Here is a 13,336-nt window from a genome sequence, read left to right as displayed (position 1 = left end):
TCAGTAAAGAAATATTTGTAAGTTCTGACAACAGCTCTAATTATGCTTTAAAGAATGGCTACAGACTCTCTGATCTGCTGTAATGTTTCCTTTACTTCTGAAATACTCTTTTGTCACTTCTTTTTTCTGTTCTATGTTTCCCTATTTACACATATTCCCTTAATTTTATCCTGGTTTTCCTTTTAAGTCTCTTTTACTCACTATAATGCCCCTTAAAATTATTTTCCAAACACTTTGAAAAAATTGCATGTGTTTAATATTTGGATTTATTTTAAACTTAAGAACTCTATTTACATTACTTTTCCTGACACTTGTTTTACTCAGCACTTAAATGCAAATAGAACGATTAGGGTCTCTCCTTATTTTTGCTCTAGTATTAATTATAGAATAGAAGGAAACTGTAAGTTCCATGAAGTTCCATGTGATTTTAAAAAATGCAGCCACCTATTCATGTTTATAGATAGGAGTGGAGATTGTCAGATAGAACTATCTATGCTGCAGTTTGGAACACCTTACAATATTAATCGTGGACCTTCCCAGTTTGATTTAGCACTTGTTCAGAAATATAATCCTAACTCCTGTTTTTCTGTGAGTATGTGCTTGATACTTTGTGGTTAGTTGTTCTGTTGTGGCTTTTTAAGACATAATTTGCACTGACAGGAGGCAAGGAGAGAAGCCAGGAACTAACAGTTGATTTTGTCAGAATTCCTCTGACAAGTGTACAAAAGAAGCAGCTGTTGTAGGCTGGACTGTGTGCCTCCATGGAACTGTGATGATGCAATGGGAGAAATTCTATTATACTGTGGTTTTCGATCCTGCTGTTGCTAAACTAGCTTTCTTGTCTGCTAACACAAGACACAAAAAAACCACATAATGGTTTGGGTTGGAAGGAACCTGTAAAGATCATGTAGTACATCTGTCTACCATAGGCGGGAACATTTTTGACTCAATCAGGTTGCTCAAAGCCTCATTCAACCTGACTTTGAACACTTCCAGGGATGGGACATCCACAACTTGGAACACAATATTCTCTCTCTAAATTCAGAAAGTCATATTGATAAATATGATGACATAAAAAGTTTCCTTCTTTTTAACAGAAAACTTAGCCTGATTCTAAAACAGTAGTTAAAAATGTCCTAACAGTTAGCTGACTTCTGTGCTCAGATTTTAAAAAAATTGCTTTGAATTATATTTCTGACATAACCCAGAGTTGATGGATAAACCTAATACCATAATTACCTTGTGCCTTTTGGCTTTTTTATCTCTCTGGAATGGGAAAGGATATCTCACAGTCTTGAAATTATGATCATCTTACTCCTTTCTGTTGTAATTCAAAGTGACCTATGCATCTTTGAAATAGCAAATACCCATTTACTTGAGAGTGCAATAAAAGGATAGATGTGATCATGTGGACTAAAAGGTTTTCCACTTTTGCCTAGATTAAGTGTATCCAGCTATTCCAGTACAAAATAATATCACCTGAATTATTTGGGTACTTGTTCCATATCAGTGAATTAGATGTAGTCATCAAGCATTTGTTCTTTGTTCTGTGCCTTATTTGGCTTTCTGTGCAATGTCTGCTTTAGCTGCATACAGAAAGGGTAGTTAATCAAGTTGGGCTTTTTTTTTGTCATTGCTGTCCAAATCTCATATACAAAATATATATTCCAATATCCTGAATGTTGCTCAAACAAGTCTGGGGTGGGAATTATAATAATGTTAATAAAAATTAAAAGCTTTTAGAATAGATACTGTAGTTTGCTTAAGCATCTTTTCAAACTATTAAGATTATTGCATAGTTTTGCAGAACAACATTACTTACTCTGTGAAATTATAAATCAGTTAAATTCCCAGGTTAAAATAAATGAGATGCATTCTCATGAGACTGGGTAAAATAAGTGGCAAAAATATTGAAATAATCCTGAAAACAACCATAAAACCAGAAAATTTAGTGTTACAGTTAAATTTAAAATTAATCTAAATCTGTTAAAAAGAGAGGAAATACTCTTGTACTTTCACTATAATGGCCACATATCAAGACTAAATAAAAAGGGAAGCAAAGGATTATAAAAGTTTCTTAGTGTCTATTTAAAATACCTGGTAACTAAAGGCTAAAAGTTACTTAATTAAAATTATGCATATAGTCCAATATATGATAGGAAGTGAAAGTTAGTTAATAATGACTAATGAAGCATTGTCAAAAGTGTTTTATATTTCCAGGCTTTTGTTGATGATTAAATGAATTGCCAAAATCTTGAATTATAAGGCTTACTTCTTGAAATAATAGTATTATTTGAAAATACTTATTTATATTTTTAAGTCTTAATCTTAAACCAATTTAATTCACTTTTTTTTTTCCTCCAGGAGTTATGTTTTTCTTCTTTTATGTTATTGAAATTGGTTTTTTCTATATTTACCTGGTAGATGTAACATAACTATTTTTCTACTGTAATTTACATGATTGACTATGTTGGTTATCATGGTTAAATAATATCTGAGGGAAAAAGAATCATTAATCTATGTGAAAATGCATGTATCTACATATATATATATTTATGCATGTGCATGTATATATAAATAAATACGCATATAAATTTATAGAATTCTTTTACTTTCATTTAATTTGCAAGTCTTTATGAATTTCAGTGTTGGAGAAGTTAAAACCAATACACCAAAATTCAAGGAAGATCCTTTAAAACAATACCATTATGAAATGTGTCATTAATATGATTTTAACTCTCTAAATTTTTTGACATACTTTTATTAAAGTATTGAAATTTAGAAATACTCTTGCAGCCTCCAATCACTGTCATGATTGTATACTTAAAATTAGATTTTAGATATTAATAAACATTAATAATGTTAAACTAGGTTATATTAACATTACCATTATCACCATTACTAAAAGTATTTAGGTGTTCTATTAAAATATGCCTTAACATTTTTTTTTAATTGCAGCTGAATGTGGAGCCTCCACGACAAATAATGAAGGAATCTTATTGTCCCCCAATTATCCTCTTAATTATGAAAACAACCATGAATGTATTTATAGCATTCAGGTACAAGCAGGGAAAGGAATCAATATTTCTGCCAGAACATTTCACTTAGCCCAAGGAGATGTTCTTAAGGTATGTATTCATGTAACTTATTTGTTATTTCTGAGCTTGTACCACCTCACATCATTGAGGTTTATCTGTCTGCAATACTACAGTACCAGGTAAGTGGATTTCAAGCATCTCTTAGAAAATATGTTACTAAATTTGTTCCATTTTAAAACGTTCAAAATTAGGCACTCTCAGGTACCTCTATAATCTGTTTCTTAGTGCATTTTTTTCTGACCAGAGAAAATTAAAAAAGAGGTTGAAATAATAAAAGAAATGTTGCCATAATGGTTATTTTTATTCAAGTTTTAGTGTTAAATATTCATCAGTTACATCTTTTGATTTGTTTACTTACTCAGTATCTTCATATCTTGAGCTGTGATCTAAACATAATAAAACATAACACCCATAACTTTAATTTAACACTGTCTACATATTGCCTTCTGTACATAAGGTTTATACTTTAAATTACTTTAATCTGGTGTGGTATATAACATCTGCAAAATGGTAATCACAGCAATTGCATGTGAATAGAATTTTTGCATTGAAAAAAGAAACCACAAAGGGGAAAGAAGGATACTAGAACCTAGCAGAGTTTTATAGAGCGATTTCACCCTTTGATTTGTTCATATGTTTTATTACTGTACTCCAAAAAGTACAGTTCCAGCTGCATGTATTACTTAGCCAGCTACACATTTAAAGCTGATGTTGATCAGGGTGCCTTTTTGCACATCCCATCTGCAATAGCACACCAATGCAATAAGTTATCCGTGATTAAATAATTGTCCAATTGTTCAGAATTTGTAATTTAATTAAGTTTGCCTCTGTGAAATCAAAGGAACAAGAGGTACTATGCCAATCACATTTGATTTTTATAAGTTTTTCTGCCATATTCTTCCATGTACTTATTAAATGAGAAGGATTATGGAAATATATATTTCTAAGAAACAACTGTGATTCATACCGGGGTTTATCTCATCTAACTGTAGCCATCTGTACATTAGGGTAGGATTTCTGTCATTAGTTGTCAGATACAAGCTTTTTCAAAAGGGGCAAATTATACCTAAAATATAAGCAGACCTAAACAACTAATGTAAGATGAAATCAGGCAGCAAGAAGAAAAAAGTTATAATATGCTCTTCTTAAAGCAAAACACAAGCAAAGAAAAATAAACCAAAGGTAATAGATACCCAGAATGCCCAGGGTATCAATTTTAAATTGAACTTGTTGCTTATTTCAGAACCAAGTAGATGCCTTTTAATTGTTACCTTAATTAATTTTGAAAGATTTTATTTGAAAGTTGATCAGTATGCATTAACATGTAAGTAATATGGAAAAAACCCTCAAACCAACCAATGAACCAACCAAACCATTCGCTCAAGGAACTATTAACCAATAAAAGCATATGGCTAGATTTTTCTCAAGACTTTTTTGATTGAAACCATTCAGCTCTATTATCTTAATTTAAATCATACCACTGTAGGAAGGGAGCTACAGTTATGTGCAGTTAGATAAATATAAATGAACATAAATATAAAGCAATTCAAATTTTTCTTCTTTTTCTTTTTTTAATTATTTAATGTACATATTTGGAAAGATCTATACACTTACGACTTTCCAAGTTCCATTTGAACCATATGCACTTCAGATGTTTAAGTTTAACAAGACAATATTAGCTCAGAAACTTAGAGAAGAAAATTCTGCTTTAATACTGCTACTCAATGTGAAATCAAGAGTAACGCAAAATTAATTATAAATAGAGGAAGGCCACCACTCAGCTGTAAATGTCAGTACATTTACAGACACATTTGCTGTATTTTGCAGGTGTGTTTTTTAAATGAAGCTAGTATTGTGTAATTAGAGTGTTTGTTTTTCAAGCCAGCAGCCTTGAATTATAATAAGGAGCTGGAGTTCCTCCTGATCTATTAAAAAAAAAAAAAAAAAAGGTAAGAGGTATTCTTGATTATGGTTGTCTCTTTTTTCAGTCTATCTGGCATCATAGTGAGACAGAGGCACTCAACCTTTACAATTGTGGGAAGAAATATCTTTGGAACCCTCCATGTCTTTTCCTGCCTCCTTTCTTAGCTGAGGTTCTCACAAACTTAAGTCTTAATTCTGTCCACTCTTTTTTCATGTGTTCATTTGATAAAGGAATTTTTTCAGGAAATACATTAGCAGTCACACAACCCAAACTTTCCTCATGGAATCAGGTGTGAAGTTGTCTGTTGATCCCTATTTTTATTCTACTCTAAAAAAGTGAAAATACTGCTTAATTTGCCTGTTTTTCTGATTGTGGAGAATAAGCTTCTGGCTACAGGAATAGGACATTAGGGTTGTACTTTAGTCTTAAATAAATCAGTAATAGTCAACAAATGCTTTTAACCTAATATGTATATCTACTTTGTAACTGGAAGGAACTTATGTTTAAAAAAAAAAAATCATCCTGTCTTACAGAAAACGGCCAAGTGACATATAGTGAATACACAGTTCCCCATCAACTGTGAACTAGGGAGGGTATAGGAGTCCCCATTTTAAAATCAAGATACTTAAAACACCAGCTTCTAGAGAGGTCTTCCTTCCCCAAACGCAAATTAAGTAACTCCATAATATTTCATGGCTAAAGCTCAGGTTTTCAGTGACGAACTTTGCTTGGATAATCCATCTCTTTTCATCAGAAGTGAGGGATGAAAATGCTGGCAAAGAAGTTAGTCATGTACTTTGTGGTACTTTTTCTTGCAGCTAGGATTTTTAGATTACTAGAGGTATGCAGCTAAAATTCCATTCAAAGTGATTAGACTGAGTATTCTAATAAAATTTTGACAAGCTCTTTAATGACATCATGAGGTCTGCTGCTTGCTACTTGAATTAACTGACCATGGATGACATTTATATCTGACAAGCACTGTGATTGAAACAATGAAACAGCTGTGCTGGGAATACAGCATTAGGGAGAAACAGCATATTTAACACAAGTAAATCACCACCCTTACTATTACTCCAGGGGCAGAGAAGGAGGAGTTCCCTTTTATCACTTCTGAACTGGTATAGAACTGAGGTTTCAGAGTATATAATTTGTTTTTCATTTGCTTCATTTAGCATGCAATTCTCTTGTTCTCTTTTTAATGTAACTGCTCTGGCGACTTACATTAACGGTGCAGTTCTTTTGGTGTTTTATTAGAAACTGTAACAAATATGTAAATATCTCTACTTTTTTTTTTTGTGTGTGTGTGTGTGTTGGGATATAAGCTGCTCTTGACAGTGCCACATCTTGTTTTAATATTTCTGAAAGTTATATGAAGACATATGAAGAATTTAGGATCTGTATAATCACTACAGGCTAATCCATTTAATGTTAATCTCAGAAACTCTGTAACACTTGCTTCCTTCTTTGCAACTGTACTGATAACTGAGTTTGTGCACTATATTTCCAGAATTCAGTATTTTTAGAGTAATCTACCTATGTGGGAGGCAAAGATAAATAATGCATTTTTTCCAAAGTATGAAAATATTGCTAGCTGGTTTTTGTTCCTTGCTTTTATCTCCATCCCCAATTTTGCTTGTAAACTCTCTAGTCTCTGCTAGCTGTATGCAAATGCTTGAGATATACACAGAAAGAACAGAGTTGCCATTTTTCTGCTCGCCTGAATAGTCCATTGACAGTGGTGAACATGTTATTTGTGTTGAAATGTGTTGAATGTAGAAAATATTCTTTTATATCAGAGATATTTTAATATACTTTCTAATTTAGGGGAGAGGCACTTTTATTAAAATTGAAACTTGAACAAGGCTAATATGATTGTTTTCTTTATTTTAAGTAGATTTCAGCATAAATAAAAATGTACCTATGCATGGTACTAATTAATGGGTGGTTTTCTGGTAATGTTTAAATAAAAAAAAAAAACAAACCACCTCCAAAATTCTGCAGACAGTTTTCATTAGGTAAACCTAAAACACAAGAGAGAGGAACACCAAATATGAAAAGGACTGAGATAGAAAAAGAACATCAGTTGTTTCTGGGGATCTTAGTTCTCTTTTGTAGTAAACTATCTACTTGGCTTTATGTAGCGTGAGAGCTGCTGTGGTCAGTGATATTGCACCTATGTGGAAAAAACTGATTTAAGAATTATTTTTAATAATGCAATCAAGCAATCTTTCTTTTTCCTTTTACTAAAGCACTCACTGCAGCAACTAGCAGGTAACAGTGTGTCAGCAAACAGAACTGACACTCAGGGTTCCCTTCGCCTCTGCTTGGCTCAGCACTGTTTGTGCTCCTGCCAAATATAGAGGATTCAGTTTTACTGCATTTTTTCATTGTCTCCTCTATGAGCCAGATTATAAATGTGTATACATGATTCAGTTTTTGAGGGTTTTGGACAAAGACTTTGAAGGGATGTGATGTTTGGACCTTTTTGCTAATTTGTTTCTTAAGAATCTTCATGTTTGTAATAATAATACTTTTAGCAATGTCATCCTGAATATAACACTTAGAAAAAGGTAATAAATGTAGGGGACAAAAAAACCCCCAAAACATATGGACCCTTTTCTGTCTTTATATTAGTGCTTCTATTCGCATGTGATATACATTTGACAGGGTGTTGACAGCCTCAGTTCTGAGCTGCTGATTTTATGTTATTTCTTCTCTTTATAAAGGAACAGATCTTTATATCCATATGCCTTTTATGTTTCAATGAAAAATCTCAAAAATAGCTTGATTAAAATGCACAAATTTTACACATTCAGTTATGATACTCTCTTGGTAAAATTTTATATAGTCAAATAAATTAGCAGAAGAAAAGGCATTAATTTCCATCTAAAATTTGTTAATAATGGAGCCACTTAAGAGATTAGCAAATTTTCTTTGCTCTCTAACTGTAAATGCAAACAACGCTTCCTTCAAAAATGGAATATAACTTCTATTAGTTGAAATATTTAGGTAGAGTGTTCACTATTAGCATCCTACCCTATAATATTTCTATATATTACTGTGGTATGAAGCACATTAACTCAACTTTCTGTGCCTTTGTTTTTCTTTATGAATTAATCATTTAAAGTATTGGGCCATAGAAAAAGTAATAAAGATGGACCTCTGTTTTCTAAATAGTTTGTTACTGGCATATCTAGGCATTATCCAGTCATGAACCAATTATCTTTGAACTAATGTTACACGATGTCTTTAAGAAAAATATATCCAACCAAATAGTGTTTTTAAAATGATTATTCTTGGAATTACTTTTATCACCCAAGTGACTTAAATCTAGATGTGCTGGCAAGGCCTATAAGAAAATATATTTGTATATTAAAAATAAGCTAATTGTGCTACCTTAATTCGCATATAATATTACCTTCCAAAAAAACTATACAGCTGAATTACTAACTCATTCAAAATCATTATCTCCCACCTAATTTAACAAGGTTAGAAAGAAAATGTTGATTCTGCAAATCTCAGAAGGGTCTCCTACCACTTTATTGGCAAGTTAAATCGTATACTTTAAATGATTCTAAAAATATCCGGGTTTTTTCCTATTAACTCAAATGCAGCACAGAAATGAAAATGTGACTTAAATTGAGTTACACTACAAAAAAATGCATTAATTTATTGTCCTAAGGGAGACCCCAGTGTCTTAAGAAGAGGGGTACTTTGAATGTCTGAAAGACAGCAACCAAAAGAAAAAATAATTCAATTTAGTGTTTAAATGAATCAAAATCCTGCCTCAGCTAAATGCACTTCTCCTACTCAAATGAATTAGTTTCAGAAGTGTTAGATACTTTAAATTCTGTTCCTTCATAGAAATTATATAGGCTTAAAAATATTGTACAGTGTGACAGCTAGTTAGCCCATGAAATAGAATGAGTATTAACTAATGAGAGTGGAATAATGTGAAAGCGGACTAATGTGTTTGGACATCTAACAAAATTGGCAATAAAGGGTGTGTGGGGAAATCTAACCTGAAGAAAATTGGTATCATGACATGGTTTATTCAAAGTTTTGGTGAGACATTGAGAATAGCTGGTATAACTTATTAACAGCTTTCTTTGGTTAGGTATTAGCAATACACACATAGAAGAAAATGGTTTACTCTTATCTAGTTTTTAAAAATAAAATAAATCCTGAATCCTTGGTTATTATTAATTATAAAAGGATTCAAGCTGGGTTTTGTTTAAGTCTGTCATGATGTAAATATCTCTTCTGCATAGCAGTAATTCTCCTGAAATGGATATTTTCCTTACAGTTGCTAAAACAAAATTAAGTGCATTTCAGAATTAATTTTCTAGATTGGGTGGGGTTTTTTATTTGGATTTAGTTTTGGGGTTTTTTTTCTTGTTTTGTGGTTAGTTTTGGGATTTTTTTTTCTGTTTCTGGCTTGTTTTATGATCTCAGTATCATTTTAAAGGAGTTTTTTAAAAAGATAAGACATCTATTTTAATACTGCTATATATATATATCTTGAAATTATATTTTAGTTGATATGCATTAATTGCACTTTTTTTCTTCTTCTCTGATTTTTTCCTTTTACTCCATATAAGGACATCGGCTTTTAAATCTAAATTTGTGTGTAATTTATTTGTTGTGTCAGTAAAAACCAAGGAATTATGTCAAGTCATCTTGTTGTGCATCTTAAACTGCTGTACTCATTACAGATAGCTAGAAGTCACTTACTTGTTTTATTTCAGCATATCATTAAATGTAAAGTCTGTGTTATTACTGGAGACATGAGGATTTCTGGAAAATAGGATTTAGGTGTGTAACTCATTCTTACAGATGGGGAACAGGCATCATAATACTTCACATTTACTTTGTTGCCTTACTACTATTGCTGATGTATTTGTTTTGATTTCATTCTGATGAAAATTCCTGTCTAAAAATGAAAGCTTTAATTACATTTGTAATTAATAGAATTACAATAGAATTGAGAACTGCAGACAATTCTGTATACTTTAATAAGGCTTTATAATCTCCCTTTACTGCAATTCGAAAATTATTCACAGGTCAATTTACTGATTTGCAAGCGAAATTTTTCATAAACCACATTAATCAAAGTTTTAGTTAAATATTAGTTTAAATATATTTATTATATATAATATATATATAATCTATATAATCTATATTATATTATATATTTATATTATATATATTATATATAATATATATATTATATATATAGAATATATATTTATATATATATATATTATATATATATTAAATATAGTTAAATAAATCCTACAGGAAATAATGTTTGGATGAGCAATTATCATTAAATTTTAGGGGGTTTCTTTAGGAATTACAGGAATACAACAACCTTTGGTGTTTTAAAGCAACCAGATTTTTAGGGAAATTTCCTGAGAATTATTGGAAGATTGTTCGACATATTTAGTATTCTGATAGAAGGAAAAGAACAATACTCGAAGAAAAATAAAAATTCTGTACTATGATTTACATATAGATTACATTACTCTTTCAATTTATGGAAGCAGTTGTTAAATTTATTTCCTAGTCTCTTTTTACTTCACAGTTATATTTTAACCTGTCTTCACATGATAAAAAGCTACCACAGGTTTATTTAAGAGGACAAAATTGGGGATATGTGAGATTTTCTGTTATGTCACCTCAGACTTGGGGCAGATACACATTATAGGTGTTCACTGATAGCATTACAATACTGACAGTGAAAGAGAAAACACAGAGATCTAAAAAAAACTGAGCTGCCCACTTCTATTGTTTTGTAAAAATTGAATTGATATATTTTAAACTGCATTTGAAAAATCACCAAACTGAAGTCAATTTAAGTCAAGGGAGGCAAATAGTATATCTAAATAGTACTTCAGGTTGACTGGCAAAGATCTCCCCTGGCAGAGCTGTTTGCCCTCTTAATGCAAATGCACAGAATTGTTTTGTAAATAAAATGTATCTTTTTTTCTTTCTTCCTAACTGTAAAACTCAAATTTTTTACAGATCTATGATGGCAAAGACAACACTGCTCACCTGCTGGGAGCATATACTGGGGCATCATTAAGAGGCCTGACACTAAGTAGCACTTCAAATCATTTATGGTTGGAATTTAACTCGGACGTGGAGGGCACTGATGAAGGTTTTCAACTTGTGTATACCAGTAAGTATTTGAGAAAACAGTAGGAATAGATTTATGCTTTTAAAGGAATGAAAATTATTCTCTCATAAGATAAAAATGCAGTTAAATGACAAATATGGAAGAAATTCAGAGCAAATCACTCATCAAAAGAGTATACTTTCATAGCTGTACCTCAAAAAACCCAAAACACACAGAACACTGAAACCTGGCTTTAACAGTCATTTCTTTAATCTGGTACGTAAATCACTCTTGTTTTTCTAGAGGGTTATTTTTCAATTTTGGAAAGCATAAGAAAAAACAGGGTAAATTTCAGTTGATTGTTTTAGCACATAAAAATATTGAAGCATGTGAGTAGTTTAAAAAGTGCAACCAAAGAACAATGCTTCATGAAGATAATTCATAAGTAAAGGAAATTTTCCTTCTTAAGACTCATCTTTGATAGTTAGTTTGCTTTTGTTTCTGAGCTAGGATTATTTTTCAGAATAATCCAATTTGGAACCAAAGTGATAAAGAAAGGTTCTTAACAAAAACCTATATGTGGACTTAAACTATAAAGATGAGGAGAAGAAAAACTGGTTCTGATCCCTGGCTTAGAGGGTATATGGAAGCAGCTATATACTTTTATTTACCAAGTGTCAGGTTCTGAAAATTGTAGCACATGACTATTGACACGTAGCGTATATGACTTTTTTAGTGTATAATTATTTCATCATCACTGAATTATTACGTAGAACTAATTTTTATCAAGCAGGACACTGTTATAAGGTAATTCTGCAATGCAGCTATCAACAGGGTTTTTTTTGTCCGTGTACTCAAATCACTCCTTTTTCACCTGTTCAAAAATTGTTCTTTTAAAAACTAGACATAAGGTTTTTAAAATTAATTCTAATTAAAAAATAACGTAATTCTTGCAGAAGGAAAGGAAAATATTTCAAGATAATAAAAGAGTATGTAATTATTTTCCAGGTGAAAATTGCATAATTATACTCTGTAATAGCATGTGCTAGAATAGGACTGTACCCTATGATTAAAGATAGGACTTTCAGTGCTGTGTTACTATTGTAGTAGGTGTCAAGGTAAGTAATTTTTCTTATTTATGTAGGTACATCCAAGCCCAGCACTTGAACCTTATCAGTAATATTTCCTGTCTTTTGAGATATTCATATTGGACTACACTTTCCTAGCCTGAAGAATTCTTAGCCTGAACAGTGATGGATCTTCTTTTGTTGATATTGGTAAAATTGGAAGAAAAATACTAAGTCCAGATGAAGGCCACAAAGAGGATCAGAGTCCTGGAGCACCTCTCCTATTAAGAAAGGCTGAGAGAGTTGGGGCTGTTCAGCCTGGAAAAAAATAAGGCTCCTCATAGGACCTAAAGGGAGTGCCTAAAGGGAGCCTACAAGAAAGATAGAGAGGTACTCTTTATAAGGACAATGTAGTAATAGGACAAGGGGTGCTGGCCTTAAACTGAAAGAGGGTATGTTTAGATTGGATACAAGGAAAGAGCGCAATCTGAGCTCTGTCTGGGTGGATCCATCGGCCAGGATAGATAGTGCAGACCTCCCAGTCAGAGATGCCGTCTTTGCTCAGAGGAGTGCCCACCATCCTGCCTTGAGGGTCAGGTTGGATGAGCACCCTTGAGCTCTACAGATGGTCAAAAACCGGTGCTCCTTTGCTGAGTTATGAGGACTTCAAGTCTCTCTACTGGGCCAGTGGAAGCTTCACCCTTCAAAGAGGTGTTCTCCCTGTGTGCCCTCCTGCACAAACTGCCTCACCATGCCCTGGCTGAAGCACTCTGCCCTCTGCCTGCTCTGGTCACACCCAGTTAGGGCAGCAAAAATGCTGCTAGTTCCCATGGTTAGGCATTGGAGTTACGTGTTCCCCCTCAAGAGGGAGGTCATCAGTTAAAAAGCTGACTTGGGTTCTGTGTCTGTAAGGAGGCTGTCCAGAAATGAGGACATCTCAGGGATCAAGGCAGATCTGAACTTCTTTTCACATTGTGGTCAGAAGTTGTCTCAGAAGACAGGAAATTCTAGCTGGTCAATAAGTGTCCAGACCAGCATTATCAAAAATGGTTCTTCATCTGGGACTCACTTTAATGTCTTTCAGAGGTTCTGCAGCACACACTGTACTAAGAAACCATAGTTT

The 13,336-nt window shown here is 32.6% G+C and overlaps 1 protein-coding gene across 3 annotated transcripts in view; it reads left to right on the top strand.

The window, feature by feature from the left end:
• The window catches only part of CSMD3 (CUB and Sushi multiple domains 3), a 613,513-nt gene that overhangs the window by 394,380 nt on the left and 205,797 nt on the right, over positions 1-13,336 (top strand). For all 3 annotated transcript variants that reach the window (XM_010404839.4, XM_010404843.4, XM_010404841.4), the window contains 2 exons: positions 2,959-3,128; positions 11,053-11,209. In XM_010404839.4, coding sequence (XP_010403141.2) covers positions 2,959-3,128; positions 11,053-11,209 — 327 coding nt within the window. The remainder of the gene's footprint in view (positions 1-2,958; positions 3,129-11,052; positions 11,210-13,336) is intronic.

The sequence above is a fragment of the Corvus cornix genome, chromosome 2 (genome assembly GCF_000738735.6).
Source record: "Corvus cornix cornix isolate S_Up_H32 chromosome 2, ASM73873v5, whole genome shotgun sequence".
Lineage (NCBI taxonomy): Eukaryota > Metazoa > Chordata > Aves > Passeriformes > Corvidae > Corvus > Corvus cornix.
This window is presented reverse-complemented; position numbering and strand designations above follow the sequence as displayed.